This window comes from Oncorhynchus nerka, linkage group LG20 (genome assembly GCF_034236695.1).
Source record: "Oncorhynchus nerka isolate Pitt River linkage group LG20, Oner_Uvic_2.0, whole genome shotgun sequence".
Classification (NCBI taxonomy): domain Eukaryota; kingdom Metazoa; phylum Chordata; class Actinopteri; order Salmoniformes; family Salmonidae; genus Oncorhynchus; species Oncorhynchus nerka.
The window spans coordinates 84,760,340-84,787,529 of NC_088415.1; the positions used below are offsets into that span (position 1 = coordinate 84,760,340).

Below are 27,190 nucleotides of genomic sequence, written 5' to 3' on the forward strand. Positions count from 1 at the left end.
GAATCTGAATATTGCATTTATTTAAATACATTAAATTTGCAATGTAACAAAACTATTGGCATATGAAATTCAAACACCATTTAAATGAACAAAACATGGCTCACTTCATTTTCTGTAGCTAGTGTACTTAACACTTGTTTGTATCGCTCTACCAAAACCCTAGCTCTTTGTCTCCATGTCTTTTTCCCCCATTTACATTGTTCACAGACTACTATCTTACAATAAGAGTGCTGAATAAAAATATGAGGTAAGAAAGTGGTTTGAAAATTACAGATCATGCAGAACATGCTAAACAGCAACAAAAACATTTTGTTGTGAAAGTGAGAGAAAAAAAAATATACAGAAGTGCACATTACAAAATAATAAATCGAATTACAGCTTTGCATCTTTGGTTACAAAGTAGGTATGAACGATTTCACAGCTTTTTTCCCCCCACCCCAAAAACACATGTACAAGAAGACACGAGAATGACAAACGTTCCATTTTGGAGACAAAGAAACTAGCAATTGGATTGGAAGTTTGTTAAAAAAAAAAAATAGTCTACCGCAGATTCACGTTCAGATTTCCTGTCCGTAGACTTGGTGTTCACCTGTACAAACTTTGCTATGTTCCTAATACTTTACACTATACAAAATGTACATTCAAACTGGATCTTGACTGGTGCGGATAAACAATTCCATTGTAAAACTGCCTGTTTAGTGTTAGACGTATGTCAGAGTTTCTTTATTATTGCCTACATATTCAACTGGTTAATGTAATACATGCCAATTGTGTGTACAGACTATTTTAAACACTGATAACAAAAAAAAAAGGCTATTTGTTTTTTAAATAGTTTTTTTGTGACATTGTTCCTTTCATGAAAATAGCAGCCCCGTAATAAATAAACATGAACCGTAGAACTTTAGACTGATGCATGGATTGGACTCATGTCGAAGAAGTAATGGCGGCGCGGCTCCGAAAATAGATCTCTCCCCCACTTCTTACTTACAACATGAAACAGCAAGGCTAAAAACACATCTCTTACAACAACAAAACATCTCTGGGACGCTCCGATTCATCCTCATGTGAGCTGCACAACTCCTTTGTAGCCAGGGGGGGGGGGGATCTGGTCCACAGCACTCAACCAGTCCAGGCTTCAGTATGGCGCCCCATAAGAAAAGCCCCCGTCTCTCTCACGCAATGATTGCATTAACACTGGGAAAGCCAAACAGGCACAGAAGCAGTGCTCTTGGTTGTGGTGGCCAAGCTGGTGGAGAACAAGACAATATAATTATTTTGTTGTTTCGTATGCTAATTTAGAATAATTGGAGGGTGCTTTTCTGCTTTTTTTTCTCCTGCTGGGGAGGATGCACTTCAAGCGGAGTTGCCGTTGGGCTGCGGTTGCAGCAAAGGCTGGCTGGCGTCAAGCTGGGGTTGGGGCTGTAGTTGCTGGGCCTGGAGCGGAGGCTGCATTTGAGGCTGGGCCTGGAGCTGAGGCTGCATTTGAGGCTGGGCCTGGAGCTGAGGCTGGCCTTGGCCCACCACTTGCTGGGGAGGCGTGCTGCAGGAGGAGTTTGTGGCGGGCGGCCGGACGGAGAGCTCAGACAGCTGGTCGCTGTTGGCCAGGGATTTCAGCACGGCGTTCTCCTGTTCCAGCATAGAGTTCCTCTCAAACAGCTCCTTGATCTGCTCCTTCAGCACTTCCACCTCCTCACGCACTGCATACATCAGATGGCTTTTCACTAAGTCCTGAAGGGAGAGAAAACAGGGGACATGCTATTAGTATTTAGCTCGCTAACATCCTCAGTGGGAGGAAAAGAACAGAACAAGCTATTAGGTCTTTAGCTCGCTAACAGCCAATGTGAGAATACAGGCTAGTTGTTTTCTGCTCTATGTACATTCACTGAACAAAGCAAACCCTGTAGGCACATGATGATTTCGCAAACAAAAATGGCCTGGAGCGGCAATGAAGTCAGCGATAAGTCAGACCACAATTTTATGCTTGTTTTCGTCCTTGTCAACAATTAGCTCACACCAGGGAAACTAGTTGGAGTCTCTAGATGGCAAATTATTTTAATTACTTTAGTTTCAGATAAGTACCAAGGAGGGACCTAAACAAGGAACCTAAAACATGACATGAGTTGAGATTTGTTCCTTACAATACAGTAGTTCCATTTCAACAATGAGATTTCAACAAGAGACTGTTTAAAACAAGAATGAAAGCAAATTATACCATAAAATTAATATGATTAAATAAAAACACTTACCATCGCCTGTTCGATTTTATTATCAATGGCAACAACACTGGCTCCAGAGGCACTGTAAAAGGAATAGAGGAGAAATTAGACAATCATAGGGTTATGGAACTAATTATAGATGACTTTTCATACACTTTAAAAAAGGTTTCTTTAACTTTGAACATTTCTGACACTAGAAACCTGAGAGATACCATGGGCCTTTTTATCATGAAAGTAAAGTGAAAAGTAGCCTGGTCTCAGACTAAACGTAACATAGTAAATGTAAATCCGGGACACTGAAATTAGTATGATGTTTTACATAAAGACAGATGGTTACTTAAAGCAAAAACTTAAAGTAGGGAGGATGTGTAACGCGAGTGTCTAGCAACGCAAAGATTGTGAGTTCGACGCATCATCAGGGTCAGAACGACAGATTTCTACCTTGTCAGCTCGGGGATTTGAACTTGCAACCTTTCGGTTACTAGCCCAACACCCTGCCGCCCATTTAAAGTACAGAATAATACGAAATGCTCTGAGACCAGGTTGATTAGTCATTAACTTTTTTCCATATTATTCCTCAAATATCCTAACTCTGAAGCACTTACGATGTATGATAAATGCAGTAAATTCAGTAAAGCATCGGTGACAATGATATTAAAAAGGTAGCCTATTAAGATATGAATGCCACGCTACTAGTACTACTAGCATGCTAAGCTACTAGCAGTGACAGTTCAATGTAGGTCACAGCAAAGCCTACAGGAGAAAGGACAGCCATATGGCCACATTAACACTGCAATGCAACTTTTTGGACGACCGTAACAAAATTCACATAGAAATGTGAGTTATATATTCTCATTGAAAGCAAGTCTTAGCAGCGATAGAGCTGATCTATATGCGCTATTTCTATGCTTCCCATTTTTAAGTTTTGTTTTTGCATCTTTTCCTTTTGTACACCAGCTTCAAACAATAATTATCTACACTGCACTTGTTTTGACAAACTGAAATTAGGCTAACAATTTGAATTTTAGCAGCCAGGAAATGGCGGAGCGATTTCTTAATAGTGAATCTTTAAAAATGGAGACACGACTCACATTCCTAAACTGTGCAATCAAAATATATCACGAGATGAACGTGCAACGTAAAAGTTCAACAAAACATCTTGTGACACCTGTCCATCAGTTATAAGAACCAGAATGAAAATAAGTCTTGTGCCTCGATAATTGTGTGTGTGTGTATTGTTGTACTCTCATGAATGAGGCAAATCTATATGCATGAAAAAATGTACATAAAAAAACTCAACTAACATGCATTCATTCAATGACAAGTGTGAATTCTGCACCGTGACCTTTTTGGAAATGTAGTCTACATGTATCGAACGTGTGCACAAAACATTCCAAACATCCGACTGAAACCACATTTCCAAACCTAATTTAGAAAATATAAAATATCAGCGACAACTACAGACCCAGTCCGCATTAACGGCACACTTAAAACCAACGCTCCACTATCGAAAATGGGCGACGGTGAAACTAAAGTACTGAGCAAAAGTTACCCGCGTCGTTCCCTGTAATGGACCAATGATCCGGAATAACTACGAGACCGGGACAGCACGGTAGTTCGTAGGATAGTGTAGAGCATGGTTGAGAGAGTATTCTTTCATAGAACGTGATTGAGCGAAAAGGACACTACTGGAGGGCGTAAGTATCACTAGGCTACACCTGGATAAATGTAACAAGAACCCGCACGCACACCACAAGAAGAAATGGGTTGACAAGTATGCGTTGGGGATACATTTCACTGCTCCCGCAGCCACCTTCACCTTGATGCACACGCAAGGAGAGAAGGGTACATATATCCAGTTATTTTAAAAATCAGGTCAATCATATAGAAACAAGTTGTTTTTTATTAAAAACGAGTGTTACTACGCAACGAATCATAAATCAAATGGCAATGGTGGTTTATGACTCAGGTCAACGGCATGTATCCAAGTGAGATGGACTCCACAAAACAGGGGAAGTGGTCAAATGGAATGGATCCGCAATTATCACCTTGCTTTGGAGTACCAGTAACATAAATGCCTATAGCTCGCATGCATTTTGGAGTAGGTTAGGCTGGCTATGCACAAGAATGCAGATTCAAATTAAGTTTAGTAAAGGGGCACACCTCCCCACACCCCAAAAAAGGTTGTGTGGTTTCATGAAATAAGACATTGATACTATATCATATGAACCATACAGCCAACATTTGACAAACAGCATTACTTTCAAAAGCTGTTCACATGATGCGTCATGAAGGCTACACCTTTGAAAGACTAACTATAAAATCTCCTTTATTATCTTAGCCAATTAAATAATCTGAAAGACATGCAAGATATTTTTTTTAATTAAATGCGCAGTATACTCAGTGGCCAGTTTACTAGGTACACCCATATCTAGTACCGGGTCGGACCCCCCTTTGCCTCCAGAACAGCCTGAATTCATCGGGGAATGGAACCATTGCTCAATTACTATCAAGGGACCTAAAGTGTGCCAGGAAAACATTCCCCACACCATTACACCACCGCCACCAGCCTGTACCGTTGACACCAGGCAGGATGGGCCATGGACTGAAGCTGCGTACGCTAAATCCTGACTCTGCCATCAGCATGACAACAGGAACCGGGATTTGTTTTTCCACTCAAATTGTCCAGTGTGGGTGATTCCACTGGACCCACTTCTTGTTTCTAGTTGATAGGAGTGGCACCTGGTGTGGTTGTCTGCTGCAATAGTCCATCCGTGACAAGAACCGACGAGTTGTGCGTTCTGAGATATCGTTCTGCTCACCACTGTTGTACTGAGCCGTTATTTGCCTGTTTGTGGCCCGCCTGTTAGCTGCACAATTCTTGTTGTTCACCTTCGACCTCTCATCAACGAGCTGTTTTCACCCACAGGACTGCCGCTGACTGGATGTTTTTTGTTCGTTTCACCATTCTCTGTAAACCCTAGACACTGTTGTGCGTGTTAACCCCAGGAGGCCGGTTCTGAGATACTGGAACCGCCTGGTACTGAAGATCATACCACGCTCAAAGTCACTTAGGTCACTTGTTTTGCCCTCTAACGTTCAACCAAACAGTCTCTAAATGCCTCGATGCCCATCTGCCTGCTTTATATAGCAAACCACGGCCACGTGACTGTCTGTAGGATTTGAGCATTTTCGTGAACCGGGTGGTGTACCTAAAACTGCCCACGGTGTGTGTAGTATTCACCACCAGATATGTGGTAGCCTTTATCAGCAAGGACTGATTGCATAGGTTGATATTCAGTGCCATTCTACAACGGTCATCACATTGTTGTGATCCACACTTTAGAAGGCTAGGAACCAGGTAAGACAGCTGCTGATTTTTTTACATCTCAGGCTCTAATGAGCACACACACAGAGCTTCCCTCAAAATGAGTGTTGGATGGCCCTGGAGCACGACACAAGACATTCTGTTCTTTCACCATCCAATTTAGTTGTCCAAGAAGGGCGGAAGTACAAGCAGATTAACATCAGCAGGCTTCTCCACAGAGGAATGCCCTCCTAGCTCTGCAGCCAGTCCAGTGACATCATTTGTACCACTAAATCTCCTCTTTGAGCTCGTTGACAAGAGAATGATGGGTAATGAAGACCGAATAAGACAAAACATGTCACATGCGTGGATGCAGTGGGCACACTCCCCCCAAAACCTCTAAAAAACACAAAATGCCCACACACATACTATTAGAAAAAAAAATGTCAAAATTCCATCTGTGCTTGCCTGTTGCAAAGGAACTATTAGAAACATATTGAAAGTATTTGTCCCTGCCCACCTGGTCCACCAGGCAGGCTAAAGCAAAGGCATGCGGAGCCAGGCAGGTCCCCACTGTTAGAGAGTTGTTACGTAGGCCAAAAAAAAAAAAACTTGAAGAAAGCAGGCGAAACAAACTTCAATGTGTGTTTAATTGTTTAGTTCCAGGTGTACACACAGGCCTTCTATAAAAAAAAGTTTCCTGCAAGTTAAAAAAAAAAAAAAGAAGGTCTGACCGGATCTCTTGCTCTGTAAAAGCACAGACCTCGCCGTGGGCCCCAAGTCCAAATATCTCCAGACTGGTCCCATGCCAGTGAGAGACCAAAAACTAAAATCAGTTGAAATTCTTAAATTAAATGAATGAATGCAAACATGGACTGGCCTAATCATGTGACCTAATCATGTGACGTAGGCCTAAACCAAACACTGTTGTCGCCATGGTGTCACTGGTCCTTTGGCACTTTAATAAAATCTTACACAACATCAAAACAATCAGAATTAAACATGTCAGCTTAGCAGTTAAGAGCGCTTTGGCCAGTAACCAAAAGTTCGCTGGTTCGAATCCCCGAGCTGAGTAGGTGGAAAAAATAAAAATTATCTGTCGATGTGGCCTTGAGCAAAGCACTTAACCCTAATTGCTCCCGAAAGTCGCTCTGGATAAAATAGTCTGCCAAATGACTAATGTAAACATTGGGCTCTCTAGCTAGCGAGTGTACAGTATGTACACTGCCTAACTGGGCATAAATGGGCAATACCAGCATTACGAATTTAGATGCTGGGACAGACTGAAGGAGAGTTTGTTTATTCATTTGCTCAGAAAGGAACAAACGTGACATAGCACAGGCCTGGGTTACAGGACAAAATAGAACAGTCATGTGGTTCTTCCAGGTTTGCTCAAGATGAACCTGGATAAAACCAGCCACTGGTGGTTGAGGGATGGTAGAGTCAATGTTGACCACGACGAGGACAGTCTGTTCTGGCCATTAGACAGTGAATAGAAGATACTGCTATTCAGTGTAAAGGACTGAGGGATTGCCAAAGATAGCTAGTGCTGGATCAGCGCCCGTGGTGGTATTCAGCACCGATCAGAGCTGCCACAAACCAGCAGACCATAGATCAGTCTGGGCAGTGCCCACTCAAATGAACCTATTTTAATACGGTACCTACCGTGTACCGTTTTTGACATTCTGGTGGGCCTATGCATCTATATAGAAAAAACGAAACCAAAATCCTTCCATTGGCATAATTCTTGCAGTGCGACCACCCGAAACTCAGCGAAGGTCTGAAGGTCTTGAATTTGGCCCCAGCGGCAAAATGAGTTTGACACCCATGGAATAATCTGAGAAGGTGCATAGAGTATCTATTGTGACACTAACAACAATAGTTTTGTGATGCTTACAGCCGTTTATGGTTGGATGTGGAACAGTCACAGCTTTCTTCAAAAGCATCTCGTCCATGCAATGATTTAACAAAATCAGCTGGTTTGAATTAAGCTGGTGTTGAATCATGAAGGGTTGGTTACACACTGCTACATAGGCCAAGAAAAATAACAGAACTAGTTACCAAAGCCCATGGCAGCTTTGAGTGTCTGAAAGGAAAACAAATAAATTAGAGAGAAAAAAAAAAACTGTCCAAGTAGCAAAATTACACTTAGAAGTGGTGATATTTTTGTTGTAAGGCAAAACAAATGTGGCCAGGTGATGTTACAAGTTCCCCCAAACCTGTTCTGACAGTTTAAGCCAATAGTTTCTAGTTAAGCCACATAGGCCTCCCTCTTTGTTCGAGACACTGACTTCAAACATGTACCATCGGTGGTATAAAGCTACTTCTCCGGCTCTGCGTGGGTAAAGGTGTCAATTCGCCTCTGTTCGTCAGAGCCCACAGGGGAAAAAGGGTTGGGCTGAGATCAAACAAAAAGCCGCTGGGGGGAAAAAAGGGTTCTTATCGCCCATCTTACGCAACTCTGTAAAGTTGACCTTTTCTCAAGCACCGGACAGAGCTTAATGTAGCTCAAATTGGGGTTTGGTGTTCCGAGCAGAACGACCGAGACGGCTCAAACCTCAAGGGTTCAAGAGAAGGTATTAAGTGTATTAAGTATCTAAGACGCATTACCCACCGAAGAGTGGACAGTCATGAAGCACTCTGACATTGATGAAGACTGAGTGGGAACCTGGAATAGTTGTCATATCTTGCCCTTGGCCACTGTTGCCTCAGTGTCACTAGGATCAGTAACTTTGGAGCTTCAGTGAGGGAGAGAAGCCCAGTTGGGGCCTTTGGCTCAGCTTGGCTTACGATAAAACCAGTGCGAAGCTCAAAAAGGCAAGGCCAGTCCACATGTTCAGGACCTGCAGGTTGACTTGACTACCTTGACACCTTTGAGAGTACATACCTGCTACTAGCATGAAAGGCTTTTCAAAACCATGTGACTGGAAGCATACTCCTTTCATAACTAGAAATAAACTGAACAGATACACCAGTCTGGAGAATTGGCAATGGGGCATCCATCCATAGTACTCTTTACAGTAAACATTAGGAGGAAACGGTGAAGCATGATGTTGAGAGACATCGGAACAAATCTCTATGGAATCATGTTGACAGGACACACAATCTGTTTCAAAATAAGGTTGAATAACTTACATTTTTTTTTAAATAATATTTGTCACATGCTTTGTAAAAACAGGTGTGAAATAACAGCCAAACGCTTACTTATGGGCCCTTCCCAACAATGCAAAGAAAGAAAAGAGAAATAATAGAAAAGTAAAACACGTAATGAAAGTAATAGATAGACAATGAGTAATGATAACAAGGAGTACCAGTACAGAGTATTGATAGCTTGGCTATATACAAGGAGTACCAGTACAGAGTATTGATAGCTTGGCTATATACAAGGAGTACCAGTACAGAGTATTGATAGCTTGGCTATATACAAGGAGTACCAGTACAGAGTATTGATAGCTTGGCTATATACAAGGAGTACCAGTAGTGAGTTGATGTGCAGAGGTACGTGGTAAGTTGAGTTAGGTATGTACAGTACAGATAACGTGACAGATCATAAACAGTAGCAGCAGCGTATGTGAAGAGTCAAAAAAGTTAGTGCAGACTAATCTTTACAGCCTCCTGAGGGGGAACTTTGACATGAAATACAGACTCAGCGCGCCAAGGGAACCATTGAGATCTACAGATGATCTGAGCCTGGCCTGTTTGCGCTTCTGCCATGGAAACCCGGCACTCATGGGTGTGTGTGTGTGCCTACGGAGCACCCTACATACAGGACCTCTTGAAACAGGAAGTTAACCAGAAAGTTGGGCCGAGGGCATCCCTCGCCATCCTGTGGTGCTGCTGGTGGTGATGGAAACCAACTAGAGATAGACATTCCAGGTGATTGCAGTAACATTAAAGTCTCCAAAACAGCCACAGCACAACTGAAATCCACATGTACTCGTCCAGGCGGATGCAGTGCATGTTACTGCAGCGTCCCGGTTAAAAAGCACTCAGTCAGCCAGCCAATCAATGCTTTAGTACTAGTGTGGCTTAGGCACACAGCATTGTGGGAGGTCGGGTGTTTGAAATGACTGCATATGTATGTGTGCAGTTCTCAGCTGTTTTAACGATGTGCATTCATTTCCAATCTGGTGCTGCCCTCTCCTCAGATATGGTTTCATGTACAGCGCCTTCAGAAACTATTCACACCCTTTGACTTTTTCCACATTTTGTTGTGTTTCAGCCCGAATTTAAAATCCATTCAATATATTTTGTCACTGATCTACACACAAGACCCCATAATATCAGAGGGATTCATGTTTTTCAAAATATTTACAAATTAATAAAACCACGAAAACCTGAAATGTCTTGAGTCAACAAGTATTCAACCTCTATTATGGCAAGCCTAAATAAGTTCAGGAGTAATAATTTGCTTAAAAAGTCACATAATAAGTTGCATGGACAGTGTTTTACCCCACACATACAATGATCTATAATGTCCCTCAGTCAAGCAGTGAATTTCAAACACAGATTCAACCACAATGACCAGAGGTTTAACAATGACTCGCAATGGGCACCTATTGGTTGATGGGTAAAACATTTTTTTTTAATATGCCCTTTGAGCATGAAGTTCTTAATTATAATTTGGATGGTGCATCAATACACCCACAGTCTCTACAAAGATACAGGTGTCCTTCCTAACTCAGTTGACAGAGGAAACAGAGTTTAATGACTGATATGAGAAAACCGTCTGTATCAACATTGTAGTTACTCCACAAAACTAACCTACTTGACAGAGTCAAAAGGGACACCTGTACAGAATAAAAATACACATCCTGTTTTCAACAAGGCACTAAAGTACTGCAAAAATGCTGCAAAAATGTTGGCAAAGCAATTAACTTTTTGTCCTGAATACAAAGTGTTATATTTGGGGCAGATTCAATACATTACTGAGTACCACTCGCCATATTTTCAAGCATAGTGGAAGCTACAGCATGTTATGGGTATGTAATCATTAAGGACTAGGGAGTTTTTTAGGATAAAAAGAAACTGACGTGAGCTTGGCAAAAGCAAAATCCTAGAGGAAAACCTGGTTCAGTCTGCTTTCCACCAGACACTGGGAGGTGAATTCATCTTTCAGCAGGACAAAAACGTAAAACAAGGCCAAATCTACACAGGAGTTGCTTACCAAGAAGTCAGTGGATGTAGCAGTTACAGTTTTGACTTAAATCTGCTTGAAAATCTATGGCAAAGACCTGAAAATTGTTGTTTAGAAAAAGGATGTGGGAAGAAAAAAATAGTAATAAAAAATAAAATGTTGCACAATCCAGGTATGGAAAGATATTTTTTATAACTTCCAGACTTACCCAGAAAGACTCACAGCTGTAATCGCTGCCAGACGGGATTCTAACGTGACTCAGGGGGTTAAATACTTATCTAATCAAGATCATTCTTTTTCATAATTGTTTTACGAATGTTAGAATTTTCTAACACGTTGACAGACAGTATTTTGTGTAACTCATTGACAAAAAAAATATTTTTAATCCATTTTAAATCATACTTCGTAAAGACAACAAAATGTGTAAAAAGTCAAGGGGTGTGAAAACTTTGAAGGCACGTGGTTCCCTTTTCATTTTTATAGACGCTCCCCTGAATGCACCCTCCGTCTTAGCTGTCTGAAAGGGGTAGGGGAGGTCATAATATACTGGCAAGTCATCTGTTCTGTACGTAGGCGAGATAGGGAAAGGTATCGGATGTGTCATGTTCAATAGGAATAATCAGATGATTTTTGTGTAAAAAAAATTTTTTATACCTTTATTTAACTCGGCAAGTCAGTTAAGAACAAATTCTTATTTTCAATGATGGCCTAGGAACAGTGGGTTAACTGCCTGTTCAGGGGCAGAATGAACGATTTGTACCTTGTCAGCTCAGGGGTTTGAACTTGCAACCTTCCGGTTACTAGTCCAACGCTCTAACCACTAGGCTACCCTAAAGGACTTCATATTATGACTGAAACGTACCTTCCTTTCTAGCACCACTCGGTCCAGTGTCATACTGACCAGTGTACAGTCGTGGCCAAAAGTTGAGAGAATGACACATTTATTTCAAAGTTTGCTGCTTCAGTGTCTTTAGATATTTGTCAGATGTTACTATGGAATACTGAAGTGTAATTACAAGCATTTCATAAGTGTCAAAGGCTTTTGACAATTACATGAAGTTGATGCAAAGAGTCAATATTTGCACTGTTGACCCTTATTTTTCAAGACCTCTGCAATCCGCCCTGGCATGCAGTCAATTCACTTCTGGGCCACATCCTGACTGATGGCAGCCCATTCTTGCATAATCAATGCTTGGAGTTTGTCAGAATGTGGATTTTTGTTTGTCCATCCATCTCTTGAGGATTGACCACAAGTTCTCAATGGGATTAAGGTCTGGGGAGTCTCCTGGCAATGGACCCAAAATATTGATGTTTTGTTCCCTGAGCCACTTAGTGATCACTTTTTCCTTATGGCAAGGTGCTCCATCATGCTGGAAAAGGCATTGTTCGTCACCAAACTGTTCCTGGATGGTTGGGAGAAGTTGCTCTTGGAGGATGTGTTGGTATCATTCTTTATTCATGGCTGTGTTAGGCAAAATTGTGAGCGCCCACTCCCTTGGCTGAGAAGCAACCCCACACATGAATGGTCTCAGGATGCTATACTGTTGGCATGACACAGGACTGATGGTAGCGCTCACCTTGTCTTCTCCGGACAGGCTTTTTTCCAGATGCCCCAAACAATCGGAAAGGGGATTCATCAGAGAGAATGACCTCAGCAGTTCAATCCCTGTACCTTTGGCAGAATATCAGTCAGTCCCTGATGTTTTTCCTGGAGAGAAGTGGCTTCTTTGCTGCCCTTCTTGACACCAGGCCATCCTCCAAAAGTCTTCGCCTCACTGTGCGTGCAGATGCACTCACACCTGCCTGCTGTCATTCCTGAGCAACTCTACTGGTGGTGCCCTGATCCCGCAGCTGAATCAACTTTAGGAGGCAGTCCTGGCGCTTGCTGGACTTTCTTGGGCGCCCTGAAGCCTTCTTCACAACAATTGAACCGCTCTCCTTGAAGTTCTTGATGATCCGATAAAATGGTTGCCTGTGAAGCCCTTTTGTGCAAAGCAATGATGACGGCACGTGTTTCCTTGCAGGTAACCATGATTGACAGAGGAAGAACAATGATTCCAAGCACCACCCTCCTTTTGAAGCATCCAGTCTGTTATTCAAACTCAGTGATCTCCAGCCATGTCAGCTGGTCCTTTTGTGGCAGGGCTGAAATGCAGTGGAAATGTTTTTTTGAGATTCAGTTCATTTGCATGGCAAAGAGGGACTTTGCAATTAATTGCAATTCATCTGATCACTCTTCATAAGATTCTGGAGTATATGCAAATTGCCATCTTTGGCCATGACTAAGTTGAGGTTCAGGGAACAACGGTTTGTTTATGCACTTTAGTAGGTCTTAGTGTTACTGAGGAGGCAGGTTGCCTGACACTTAAGAGCGTTGGGCCAGTAACTCAAAAGGTCGCTGGTTCGAATTCCTGGGCCGACTAGGTGAAAAATCGATTGATTTGCCCTTGAGCAAGGCACTTGCTCTAATTGATCCTGTAAGTCGCTCTGGATAGGAGTGTCTGCTAAATGACTAAAACGTAAATGTACTGATGTAGGCCTATTGGCTGAGTGTGAGAGGTTTGGCTGGCCAACATTCCCACTGCCATGCGGTTTCCATCCATGCACATCCACAAAGGAAAGCTCACTGTTACTGAGCTGCTATGCACTGCACCATAAACACACACAGGAAGGCCTGTCCCATCCAGTCCAGTACAGTACCTATCACTGTGGGCCTTAGAGTCCTGCAGCCTGCTGCCAGACTGGAAGGCCCGGTAGAACACCATGGAGGGGGTCCTGTGTCAACCAAAGTCAAAAGAAAACAGGAGAGAAAAGGAGAGGGGATGAATCAGAGAATACAGGAGAAAACGAGAAACCCGTCTCGTATTGTTAAATTGACTTAAAATCAGAAGAACACCCTGTGTGCATGGTTAACTAGATAGGACAGAGGCTGTGCCTGAAGGTGTTTCAGTAAATCAGCTGTCACAAGTTCAAGATGAGCACACAGTACGTAATTCACAAATATTCAAATAAAATTTGCTAGGGGGGTTCAAGTGCCTGTTGAGAAAACAATACATGTACATCTAACCCCACACTCTTAAACATATTTATAATGCAGCACAGGCAACTGAGGCAAAAACTGTAAAATGGCTTAAGTGTTGAGTTCTGCAGAGGAGGAAAGGAGTTATTTTGCCAACCACTGTGTTGATAGGGGGCGAGCTCAAATGGATACCATTCCCTCCCATGGGGCCCTGGAGGCCACAAGCACACCATGTTCCATGAGGACGGAGAAATGCCCCCCCTCAAAGCCCCATGTCCATAAACTGAACTACACGTGTGCATCCCCCCCTCCCCCCCACCCCGCCGTACAGCATGTGTGTGAATATCTGAACATTGAGCCATGGCTCTTTTCCTAGAAATCTCTGGCACAAACTCTCTTTGTCACACAACACTTTTGGAGCTCCACCTTCACGTTTTGTCTCGCTTCATACAAAACCCAACATACATAAACTCATGCAGTACTAATAGTGTTGAGCAATTAGTGCTTTTTGAGGTCTGTTCGGTTCAATTTTTTTTATATCGTTTTTGATTTAAAAAATGAAGTGTTCCACAAAAGGCACTAGGCGGGTTCAATGCTGTAACATAATAAAACAAGGATTACAAATCTCATGTTGGTAGCGTCTGTCCATTACTGCTCATCATTTAACATGACTTTAATATTTCAGTTTTAATTTGATGACTTTATTATTATTTCATTCCAAGTCATCATCTCATCTCTATAGAGCTGCTGCCTATGCAATCTGACAACAAAAAATATATATATTTTAGTAGTTCTTCAAAGTAAATAAGTCGTTATTTTATGACTGCTGAATAGCAACTATTGTCTCGTGTATTTTCAGGTAGATACCGCAAAGAAACTGCTCTCTATCCCTTTCCATCAAGCATTCTTCTGTCTCTTTTTCCCCTCAGTGTCTGCCCCACATTCACCTAGAACAGCAGGCGGATAAGAAAACACCCAGACCGGACAAGTAGGTGAGCAATGGATTATGGTCATTGTCATTTATTACCACAGTTTAGTGCAGAAAACATGTAGAATATTGGCCTGTTGGAAACTACAACAGTTCAGCTTGATCAGATTTATCTCGAGAAAACTGCGCAATGTCGCATTAAGCTCACAGAAAAAGAAATGTAATTCAAATGATTCAACCGATGCCGCTCAATTAGCTGTTTACACACACTCATGTAAAAAGAGGACGTTACATCACCGGTCAAGCTGAGGAGAGAGAGTTGCTGCAGGTCGTTTGTGGGCTCGGCTGGGCTTAGATTAGTGTTGGGCAATATCCAGACTGGCATACCTTCATACTGTTCCTGTACACACAAAACACATTTAGGCAGCAGGGATCTTGATCCAGGAGGGGATTGATTGTCTCTGCCGGAACCAAGAAGATTGATCTTGCATTAGCCACATAGCTAGCAAGTTAGCAAACCAAATGCATAGCTGGAGTCCTGAGCTGGAGATAACTATCTAAGATGTGCCAAATAAATTAACTTAAGCAGTGGCATAGCATTTTCTAGCAGCATACCACCCTGCAACCCACTGCTGGCTTGCTTCTGAAGCTAAGCAGTGTTGGTCCTGGTCAGTCCTTGGATGGGAGACCAGATGCTACTGGAAGGGGTGTTGGAGGGCCAGTAGGAGGCACCCCTTCTTCTGGCCTAAAATATATATATACCCCAATTCCCCAGGGCAGTGATAAGGGACGTTGCCCTGTGTAGGGTGCAGTCTTTCGGATGGGATGTTAAATGGGTGTTCTGACTCTCTGTGGTCACTAAAGAACCCTTGGCACTTATCATACGAGTAGGGGTGTTAACCCTGGCGTCCTTGATAAATTCCCAATCCGGCCCACATTCCATCAAGGACACCTAATCATCCCCAACTTACAATTGGCTCATTCATCCCCCTTATAACTTTTCCCCAGATCGTTGCTGTAAATGAGAATATGTTCAGTCAACTTACCTGGTAAAAGCATGCAAGGCTTTTTTGTTGTTGTTGACAATATTGAAAATCATACTGTCGGTATTTCAAACTACCCCAGTATACCGCCCAAGCCTAGATCACATGATTCTAGAACACCATCGTCAATGTAACAGATGAACTGGAGCGGTTATCCTCTCCTGTTTTCAAGTTGTAAATCTCCCGACAATGAAAGGACACCTTAGCCCAATTATGAATGACTTGTAACGTTCGCCCAATTATGACTGGTTGTAACCTTCTCCTAAACTAACAGACCTCAACCCCTGAAGCAACACGCCCATCAGCACATGATTGAGGTAGCCTAGATAACAGCCATATCATGGTAAGCTGTTGATTCCTAGGCCTGAATTGGTTGAAAAACTACTAGTAAACTTTGCCTGATAGTTGAACGTAGAGGTCGACCGATTATGATTTTTCAACGCATATACAGATTATTGGAGGACCAAAAAAGTTGATACAGATTAAATCGGACAATAAAAAAAATTAAAATTGTAATAATGACAATTACAACAATAAATACTGAATGAACACTTATTTTAACTTAATATAATACATCAATAAAATCAATTTAGCCTCAAGTAAATAATGAAACATGTTCAAATTGGTTTAAATAATGCAAAAACAAAGTGTTGGAGAAGAAAGTAAAAGTGCAATATGTGCCATGTAAGAAAGCTAACGTTTCAGTTCCTTGCTCAGAACATGAGAACATATGAAAGCTGGTGGTTCCTTTTAACATGAGTCTTCAATATTCCCAGGTAAGAAGTTTTTGGTTGTAGTTATTATAGGAATTATAGGACTATTTCCCTCTATACCATTTGTATTTCATTAACCTTTGACTATTGGATGTTCTTATAGGCACTTTAGTATTGCCAGTGTAACAGTATAGCTTCCGTCCCTCTCCTCGCTCCTCCCTGGGCTCGAACTAGCAACAACAGCCACCATCGAAGCAGCGTTACCCATGCAGAGCAAGGGGAACAACTACTAGAAGGCTCAGACAGAGCGAGTGACGTTTGAAACGCTATTAGCGCGCACTAACTAGCTAGCCATTTCACTTTGGTTACACCAGCCTCATCTCGGGAGTTGATAGGCTTGAAGTCATAAACAGCGCAACGCTTGACGCACAATGAAGAGCTGCTGGCAAAACGCACTAAAGTGCTGTTTGAATGAATGTTTATGCGCCTGCTTCTGCCTACCACCGCTCAGTCAGATACTTGTATGCTCAGTCAGATTATATGAAACGCAGGACACGCGTGTAGTTAATTAACTAGTGATTATGATTGATTGTTTTTTTATAAGATAAGTTTAATGCTAGCTAGCAACTTACTTTGGCTTACTGCATTCGAGTAACAGGCAGTCTCCTTGTGGAGTGCAACGAGAGAGAGGCAGGTCGTTATTGCGTTGGGCTAGTTAACTGTAAGGTTGCAAGATTGGATCCCCTGAGCTGACAAGGTGAAAATCTGTCGTTCTGCCCCTGAACGAGGCAGTTAACCCACCGTTCCTAGGCCATCATTGAAAATAAAAATGTGTTCTTAACTGACTTGCCTAGTTAAATAAAGGCATAAAAAAAAGTTAATATATTTTTTTTAATAATTAAAAAAAAAAACTTTTTACAAAGAAAAAAAGAAAGAAAAGAATTCGGCGCCCAAAAATACCGATTTCCGATTGTTATGAAAACTTGAAATTGGCCCTAATTAAAATCGTCCATTCCGATTAATCGGTCGACCTCTAGTTGAAAGGTGTCTAACCTAACTCAATACAGCCCTCAAGCAAAACTAATGACCCAGAACAACCGGTTCAACAAAAATAACATTTTCAGGCATTCTTTTCCATTGATGTCAACCATTTCTGTCTGTGTCAAACGTTGGCTGCGTTCACCCCTGCACACACAGAACCGCCTTGAGTGAGCCTGGTGGCTGGTTGGTTTGCTTGCAGGGTGTTGGACCTCGGAGCAACCTCACTAATTCACTCAGCATGTGAAAAGCCATAGGGACTTTGAAGGGGAGGGAATCAATTCAGTTACATAAATCGGGATATTATTTTTTGACAATATCGCAATATTTTTGCACTAGTCGGCTGTATTGCCACCAAAACGCCAGTATTTTTTCATCTATAGCTTGTTCTCTATACAATTTTGAAAATGGTGAGCAAAGATATTTTTAGCAATTTATTTCCATGACTGATCAAAACAGTCAGATTTCTCTTGTTCCTCTGCAGCAGACATGGTGAGCAATATGTTAGGAACACTGAATCTTAAAACATATAGAATTGTGACAATTGTAGTACATATCGTATCGGCACCTAAGTATGGCGATATCGTATCGCGAGGTCCCTAGCAATTCCCAGCCCTAGAAAGAAGCAATCTCTCCTGGTGTTCATGAGGCCATCTGTCCCATCCATCAGAGCCTAGGCAGAACTAGGTCAAGACTATTTAGATTCCAGCGCTCTGTTAGAGTCCCCCTGCGGCACAGGTTTAATTCAGTGGGGTGCTGGGGAGTAAGAGAACGGGGCTCAATGCCCACTCTGTAAATTCATAAATATGGCCACACTTCTGGGAATGTTCCCCTGTACTGTAGGCCCTTAAATCAGGAAGCAGGGGTGATGGAAAACAAAACTATGGAGAGAGTCAAGGGAACTGACTTACGTGGAACTGTGGTTTCGTGGACTCACTGTGTGTCCTGTAGGCCATGTCGTGTTTTCCCATACTCTTGTAAGGATGTGGATAGGCTAGGCAGAAAAGTTACAGATATGAAGTTTGTGACATTGCTTTAACCTACTTGGACAATCTATCAGCGCTTTCAGAGTTACACAGATAAGAAAGTGGAGCAAAGGAAAGGCCTCTTGACTATTCAAACATACATCACTTAAAACACCACTCACCCAAATACTGTGCATAAATAACATCCTCTGCTTTAGATTTACTGTACGTCACAAAGGGCTATTAAATCAGGGGGCTGAGGAGCATTTCTTTCTGAAGCGCCTTTCTGAAGCTAAGGCTGACGTGCCTTTCTCTGTAAACAATGGCGGGAATCGGTACCTGGGGCAGAGGTGATCAAATCAAATCAAATGTATTTATATAGCCCTTCGTACATCAGCTGATATCTCAAAGTGCTGTATGACTGAGAAGGGAACCTAAATACGACAATGGAGAGACCGGCAGAGTGGGTCCGCAGGGAACAATGCACCTTTTTTTAGAATAGCAATAAAAAAAATTAAAAAGGCAGCGGGACTTGAGAGGCTGATGAGTGCAAAGATTACCATTGGTAGGCTAATTCCGTTCACCCATTTTAGCCAAAAGGGCCTGCTGAATGAAAGTGAAGAACATGGGGCTGGATGCAGGCTAATGTCTTCAGGTACATTGTAAATGAGTAGCAGAGGCTGCAGGCGAGTCAGGACACAGTGATCAGCGGTGGTCCAGGCCCCTCAGGATACAACTGGACACCCTGGGGTTAAAGGCCAAGTGCCACTCGTTATCACACACCCTGACATGAAATGCATATACTTCCCTAACAGACTATTGTACTCAAAACTTTAAAAAGTTCATCCCAACCCCCCATTCTCTACCCACATTCCACACACACTCAAACCCAAGCCACAAACCTCCTTGTCCACACACACACCCCTCCCCCAGACTCACCTCCTTGTCCACCCCCCCTCCAGACACCCTTGTCAACCCCCCTTCCCCCTCCAGACACCCTCCTTGTCCACACACTGGCTCATTTCACAGTGTCAATCCCTCCTTGTCCACACTGGCTCATTTCAGTGTCAATCACACCTTGTCTCCTAGTGGGCTGCTGAGTCAAGTTGCACAACTCAGCTAACTTAGACCTAAAACACATTCCATCCATCAGGTGATTTCCAGAGACTGACCTTATGGTGTCAGTCAATTTGGCTACAATTGTTGTTAAACTGTTGTTGTAAGCAAATAGCCTCAGTTCATTATACAAGTATATCTAGTTAAACATCTTCCCCTAAAATGTCTGTTACTCTGACAACACCGCATAAAGCTGCAAAATGTTCTGCAACAAGTTTTTCGACCATCGGGCATACATTAAACGTCTAACACGGAACCCAAACCGGCTGCGCGCCTGCGCCATCGTGCATAAATGTATTTTGTCTCCCCACACCAAACGCATTCACGACACGCAGGTTAAAATATCAAAACAAACTCTGAACCAATTATATTAATTTGGGGACAGGTCGAAAAGCATTAAACTTTTATGGCAATTTAGCTAGCTAGCTTGCACTTGCTAGCTAATTTGTCCTTTTTAGCTAGCTTGTTGTTGCTAGCTAATTTGTCCTGGGATATAAACATTGAGTTGTTATTTTACCTCAAATGCACAAGGTCCTCTACTCCGCCAATTAATCCACACATAAAACAGTCAACCGAATCATTTCTAGTCATCTCTACTCCTTCCAGGCTTTTTCTTCGACTTTATATTGCGATTGGCAACTTTCATAAATTAGGTGCATTACCGCCACTGACCTCGTTTCTACTTTCAGTCACCAACGTGGGTATAACCAATGAGGAGATGGCACGTGGGTACCTGCTTCTATAAACCAATGAGGAGATGGGAGAGGCAGGACTTGCAGTGCGATCTGCGTCAGAAATAGAACCGAATCCTATTTTGGAAACAGACGCTCGTTGACACGCGCGAGCAGTGTGGATGCAATAATTGAATAACAAATTTCTAAATTTATTTTGCAACGCTCGCGCACGCGACACAAGCGGTGCAGTCAGCCTGTCAATCTGAAATAAAAAGTAGATACATCGGGGGAGAGCAGCTTAAATTGGCCATCTTCAGGCTATCTATGGCTGAGGGGAGGGGGTGAGATTTGAGTCAAGACACAGCTAAGCTCTACAGTAATCACTTGCAGGAAGAACTGGCAGGGGGGGATACTGACTTAACAAATGATGCAACAGTTGACTAAAAAAAAAAATACATTCCCGAACTTCCCATTACAATAACAGTTTAATGCTGAGGGAAGGGGACCCAAGTCCCATTACAAATTCTAAAACATGTGGGCAGAACGTGCAACACAGATCAGATCATGACTTAGTCTCATTACAATAACAGTAACAGTTGAAGTCACAGCAACAAATTAGAAACCCAATATCACCAACATATTTGATGGCGTTTGATTTCTATTGTGAGAATGGAGAAACAAACTTACAACTGGTTAGTTGGACCTAAGTGTTATAGCCCTGATGTAAACAAGGAAGATGGGCCTAGTACATAGTCCACATGCCTATCCTACACACCAATCTGGAAACATTATAGAATAGGACTCCATGGAGCTCCACTCACTCTGCGCCGGCTTCCTAGAGATATTGGGAATACCTCAGTCACCTCTAAACAGAAATGTCATTCAACACTTAACTGATGTGCAACAACTGCCAGTGTGCCTTGCCACTCTATGCCTGTCAGTCAGTCAAGGGGCCTGGCACTAGACACTGCAACATGGAATGTTCCCGCTGGCAAAAAAGACACTAGAGTGGTAATGCACAGAACAGAAGAGCATTTCCTCTGGAAAAATGTGAAGCACGGAGCCTAAAAAAGGTCACAGCAGCCTATATTCAGCCTATATATTTTGCAGCCTATATTCGAGTCAGGTAATTGTTTCCGTAAGGCACTCGTAACTTGAATATTTATCTGGCATAGAACACACAACAAGCCGACGAGGTAAATAGATCAACTATTCTACTACGGGGTTGTCAGATTTTCCTATTTAATTACTCGTTTCGTTTACAGAGGAAAAACACATGTGGACTGTTCCAGCATCTTCAACGTGCGCCCCAGCAGAAATATGCTTTTCCATGTTCCATATTTTTGGGCCGTGGTGAAAATTGTTTTGCCGTGACACAGCGCCACAGCTATACGACTGCATTGGAAGCACTGAAACAGATGCAAAGTTACAGCCAAGTCTCGCCAGCCAGGGCCACAGTGTGGTTTTGGTTGAGGCACTGCAGTTTCATACACCACTCAGCTCCGGTGGATGACTGACAACGAGCTTTTGAATTAAGTTTCAGACAGAGAGTGAAAAAAGTATGTATGGCAGAAGAACATGACAACTAGTAGTGATTTCTGGTTCTGCATTGCCGTTTTTAAACACAGCAACTTAGGAAAGGCAAAACTGTGTAACTTACATGTTCAAACACACAACTAAAATCTATTTTTCAAAAGGCCAAAAAGGAAAGTTAAGCTCATGAATCAACAAAGAGCAGAACCAGAGCTTTCAAAATAAAATAAAACATGTGCTGCAAAAACACACAAAACTATTTTTTGAAAAAGCCAGTAAGGCAAGATGTGCTCGTAAATCAACAAAAAGGGTCAAAGGATTGTAGGTATCTAGGACATGTGACCGAAAACAAAATGCCTGTGCTGCTGCATATATACTGCCTAGTCTAGGCTATATTTCAGTCTATAAAACTGGTATATGGAAACCACCAAGAGATTTGAGGCACTTCACGGTTTCCTCTAATGCTTGCCGACCCCGACGAGCACTCAACTCAGGAACTGAAAGTTTTAGCATATGAACAGGAAGTGTGAGTGACACCTCTCACCCCTAACAACCCCAACAACCCTAACCCCCTCAACCCTAACCCCTCAAAAAAAAAGCAGATGATCACATCCTAAATTGAAGTCTCGTTCCTAAACTGTATACACTAAATTGACTATTTTCAATCAAAGGTCACCATCTGTAAAGCTCCTATGCCAGACTGTAGTCAATACTTCAATAGATCTGTTTGTAGGCCTATCTAAAAAAAAAAAAAAAAAACTTGACTCCTGTATCAAATGTACACACATCATACAGCCTAACAGTCCCTGAGCAATCCACTTGGCTAGACTTACCCCCCCCTCCAAAAAAAAAAAACACCCAACAGCACTGCACCAACTCCTGGCCCATCCTCTCAGAACCTTTTCCTAAGTGGGGTCTACTAGCTAAGTGAATGGAAATTCTGATAGCATGAAATGTGGCAAAACACCAGCTCCAGCCTCCACCATACTTCAACGAGGAAGCCTTTTTCTAGGTCAGGAGCTAACATAAAAAAATAATAAAAATAAAAAGGTCAAGCACACAGGAGGACTAAGACAAAAGGAATATCTGGCCTCCAGTGTAGAAGGTGGCTGGCAATAAGCTTATTTTGCAAGTTTGTTACAGAGGCCATCAACTTAGAAATTGCCTTAAAGGCAGAGTGCAGTCAAAAACGTGACTTTCCTGTGATGTGTGTGTACTGTCAAATAGTGAAAATTATGTTGGGGGGGGACACCTGAAATTTCTGGCTTTTTTGGAAGAACGGTAGTTTTGGCTGGCCTGGTGACATCAGGAGATAAAGTGGTTAATAGACCAATAAGAAAGAGTTCCAAACCTCTGCCAATAACAGACACTTTTCAGTTTTCCCCACCCCACTCCGACAGTCCTAGCAAAATTCTTGCTTGAGAAATTGCTCTTTGCTAAGAAGCTATTTTTGTTTATTTTTGACCACGTCAACATAAAATCATAGTAAAGGTACTTAATCGACACCCAGAAATGATTTGATATTGAAATAAAAACATCTGCATTGGACCTTTAATGTGTGATGGCAACAGAATTAGGATAGCTGGAGATTAGCCTGGGTCAAGTCAGCAACATTGTATTTAGACTAACAACTGAAAACAGAATACATCAAAGCAACACGAGTACACACACTTCTGTACACCAGTAAGGAGTTAGTAATGTATGCTCATTGCTATCTAACCCAGGTGTTAAGTTGGGGGGGTTTACTTGGGCTACACTCCAGCTCCCTTTCGAGAGTCTACCTACTGAGAAACATATTTCCTGCCTGTGTGCCCCTCCGCTCCCATGTATAGCTATGCTACATCCCAAATGACACCCTAGTCCCTACATAGTGCTCTACTTTTGAACAGAGCCCTGGAAGAACGCCCCGTTTGTCTGTCCAGCCACGCCAACCAAACCACTGATGACAAGACGTCATCGTGACAAGAGGAAAGAAATGGGAGGTCTCCAGAACGCACCCGCTGCCCTCTCCAGTCCATCTACATGTCCAGGGAGCTGGCTGACTGGATGCTACATGCAGCCATGACTTCAAACACAGACCCTCCCCCTTGTGAACACACACACATGCTTATGCCCCCCCCACGCTTCATAAAACCACTCCACAGCTGCAATATTTTTCCACACTGCTATAAAAGCCTGCCAATTCAATCGATCTTTATTTGTCAAATGCTCCAAATACAACAAGTGCAGACCTTACAGTGAAATGCTTACTTACAAGCCTTCAATTGTACTGCTTAAAAGAGAGAAACAGTGCCAAAATGGTTTAAACCTCAACATGAGATTGAGCTATTGTTTCGCAATAGCTATTATTAGCTAGGCCTCAGTCATGCGTCTGAATGGCCCTGCCCCTAAGAGTCTCCAGTATGTGGCCCGACAGCATTTAGTTGACTTTCTAGCCAGGTTATGCCCTTCCATATGATAAATGGTGAACTGTGACAGGGTGAAAGGTGGTGGCTTACCTGTCCTCGTCTATGGCTATTCCAAACAGGCTGTTCACAGAGGGGTTGTTGGCCAGCTGCAGGCTCTCAGGGATCTTCATCAGGTTTTTCTCAGAGAAGGCGGGAGGCTGGCCCTCCTCCACATGGCTGAACCCAGCCGCCGGGAGGCCCTGCGCCCCCCTGCCATCGCGGGCCTGTTGCCCGGGCAACAAGGAGGCAGTCAGGTTTGGCATGGCGGTGGGGGCTAATGTGGTGGTGCTGGAGGCACTGGGCACAATGGTGGGCACGTTTTGGGTGCCAGGGGGCGAAGGGTGGAGGCCGACGGGTTGACGAATACCCGTGGGGGCATACTGACCTACAAGCTGTTGCAGAGTAGAGCTTCCGCCCAGTACCATGGATGACCCAACACCTCCCACACCTCCACCCATCAGGCCTGAAGCTGGCTGACTGACAGGTAAAGAACCTCCTCCCCCCACTGCTGCCATCTCCCCTACCTGCCCCAGCATCGGAACCCCAGTGGCGGGAGTCATGACCAGTGAAGGGCCCTGACCCACAGTTTGTCCCACATAGAGGGTCTGGCCGGCTGAGGCCACTGCCTGCATGCCCGGCTGGTTCTGTTGGTAGTAGTCTGCCTGGTTCTGGGGCAGGCCTGGGGGCTGGTTGGGCAGGTGCTGTCCCAGTGGAAGCTGCTGTAGCATGGCCTGCTGCTGGGGAGGGTAAGCCAGCGTCTGGGTCTGGACTGCAGGGGTCATGCTTGGGGATTTCTGTATGTGAATGCCACTTTGAGGAAGACCGTTGAGCCCCACAGGAAAGAGGTTCTGGTTGGCAGCAGGTTGGATAGTACTCAGCGTTGGCTGCTGACCTGGGACAGCCATGAGGTTGTTGGTGGGGAAAGTGTTGTGTGTGGCTGTTCCAGACTGCCCCATGTTGTAGTTTTGGTGGTGAGGCTGCTGCTGCAGTGTGTCCATTGGGTGAACGTGCAAGGCATTAAGAGCAGCAGCATCCACTATGGAGTCTAGGCCCTGGCCGGAGTGAGTCGACGGTGCAACCACCGTACCACCCGTCAACCCCAGCCCGCTGTCCCCGTCAGCACTGGGGTCAAACGCATTGGCATGTCTAATGTTATCCGTAGTCCTGTTAACCACAGTGTTACCCTCTGAGTCTTTCTCATAGAACTCTGTGCAAGTCCATCGGCCCTTTCTGAAGGGCTCTCCAGTACCATGGTCAAGTTTGATGACCCTGAAACGTGAACTGCAACTTGCTGTCGATGACATAGCAGAAGTAGGGGTTAAACTAGTCACTACTGGCTGGGATGTGCTCACTGACACTGTTGTAGCCCCCCAACTGGCCACTGGGGCAGGCTGTGGCATGAGCCCGGACTGAGCAATAGGGAGGCCGCTTGACGAACCACTTCCCAGTGTTTGCTGGCTAACATGAGGCGAGCCTGCCACTCCTGCCTTTCGAATAGCAAAACCTTCATTTGGAGGCCCCGACATTGCAGGTATCTGCCCAACTTTAGGTACACTACGCGGTGGGACCATAACGCCAGGTGCCTCTTGCTCCCCTACATGGTTTAGGGTTTCCTCAGACGAACTTCGATCACATACCTCCGGCTCGAAGTCAGCCCGGGACACGTCGAATATTTCCGACGACACGTCTTCAGTCCGTGATTCGTCTGGGTCGTCCAGGCTCTCCGTGTCGTCCGTGGCACTGCTGGCCGCCACCTGAGCCTGTGTCACACTTGTGATCTGAAAACAGCTTTTCTTTTTAGCCGGCATTTTAGACATTTTGAGAGCCTGCGTTCACAACTCCCGTCTAAATGTCTCGCGTTAAAAGCAAGTGAGTTAGCTAATATCAGCTGACAACTGGCTATCTGAAACAGCGAATTTGCATCGATGGAAGTTTTTTAAACTATTATCAAGAGGAGCATGAGTCATCCTTGTTCCTTCCTCCTCTCGTCTCCTGTTGCATTTTACGAGTTCATAACATTGAAGACCAACCCTTCCAAGTCCAGCGTTTGCCAATAGAAGTAGTAATTCGATAACTGATCCAAAGCTTTGATCCGTCCGTACTGGCCTGTTCAGTAAAGTAATGTCCGGACCCCGTAGTTGTCAGATGGCGGCTGTCGCAGATAGAGTTGCCCAGCTGCGGCAGCTACTTTAGACTGTGAAGCGGGCCCGTACCTCTCCACTCAACTAGCTAGCTGGCTACAACAACACTCCCTTTACGTTGGGACAAGTATGTAAGACATCTCTCGGAACAAGTCACCTCTCCCCTCTTGACTTACGAACTTAAAACGATTCAATACTAACACTCGTTTCAAAGGTATATGTAACCCATTTCCAAGAGTAAATCGTCTCTAGTTCACACTTCAGGGAACTGAAATTCCGAACAGCGGCTACCTCCCTCATTCTTGTCAAGATGGCTAGCTAGCCTAGGCTAGTTATGTACAACCGCACTGCATCGTGGGTAACATACGCAACAATATTTGCGTACATGATTATTGAGAATTTCATTTCCCTCGTCTCTCTCTCTCTCTCGATATAAACTCAGCAACAAAAAAAAAGAAACGTCCCCTCACTGCCAACTGCGCTTATTTTCAGCACACTTAACATGTGTAAATATTTGTATGAACATAAGATTCAACAACTGAGATATAAACTGAACAAGTTCCACAGACATGTGACGTCAAAATAAAAAGTAACACTCAGTATCTGGTGTGGCCACCAGCTGCATTAAGTACAGCAGTGCATCTCCTCCTTGTGGACTGCACCAGATTGGCCAATTCTTGCTGTGAGATGTTACCCCACTCTTCCACCAAAGCACCTGCAAGTTCCCGGACATTTCTGATGGGAATTGCCCTAGCCCTCACCCTCCGATCCAACAGGTCCCAGACGTGCTCAATGGGATTGAGATCCAGGCTCTTAGCTGGCCATGGCAGAACACTGATAGTCCTGTCTTGCAAGAAATCACGCACAGAACGAGCATTATGGCTGGTGGCATTGTCATGCTGGAGGGTCATAT

At 43.6% G+C, this 27,190-nt stretch overlaps 1 protein-coding gene across 4 annotated transcripts; it reads right to left on the bottom strand.

The window, feature by feature from the left end:
• On the bottom strand, nt 1-26,603 carry LOC115103321 (TSC22 domain family protein 2-like). 4 transcript variants are annotated; one of them, XR_003859575.1, is made up of 5 exons: nt 24,188-26,603; nt 18,313-18,395; nt 14,905-15,007; nt 2,247-2,298; nt 1,694-1,728 (listed from the first exon to the last, which is right to left on the bottom strand). XR_003859575.1 is itself a non-coding variant. In XM_029624195.1 (4 exons), the coding sequence occupies exons 1-4, from the start codon at nt 25,951-25,953 to the stop codon at nt 1,354-1,356; spliced, it is 2,268 nt and encodes a 755-aa protein (XP_029480055.1). In that variant the 5' UTR covers nt 25,954-26,602; the 3' UTR covers nt 1-1,353. The 4 variants fall into 4 exon arrangements, 2 of the variants coding, with proteins under 2 accessions (XP_029480055.1, XP_029480056.1); XM_029624195.1 differs by lacking the exons at nt 14,905-15,007; nt 18,313-18,395 and adding an exon at nt 13,361-13,435 and having other exon boundaries at nt 1-1,728; nt 24,188-26,602; XR_003859576.2 differs by lacking the exon at nt 14,905-15,007 and having other exon boundaries at nt 1,710-1,728.
• Nucleotides 26,604-27,190: the final 587 nt, after the last annotated feature.

Coding starts and splice junctions, on each gene's coding strand:
- LOC115103321 (XM_029624195.1), bottom strand. CDS start 25,953: ATGTCTAAAATGCCGGCTAAAAAGAAAAGCTGTTTTCAGATCACAAGT. Junction 13,436..24,187: donor ATAGCCATAGACGAGGACAG/GTAAGCCACCAC, acceptor TGGTTGACACAG/GACCCCCTCCATGGTGTTCT. Junction 2,299..13,360: donor TCTAAGGCCCACAGTGATAG/GTACTGTACTGG, acceptor TTCCTTTTACAG/TGCCTCTGGAGCCAGTGTTG.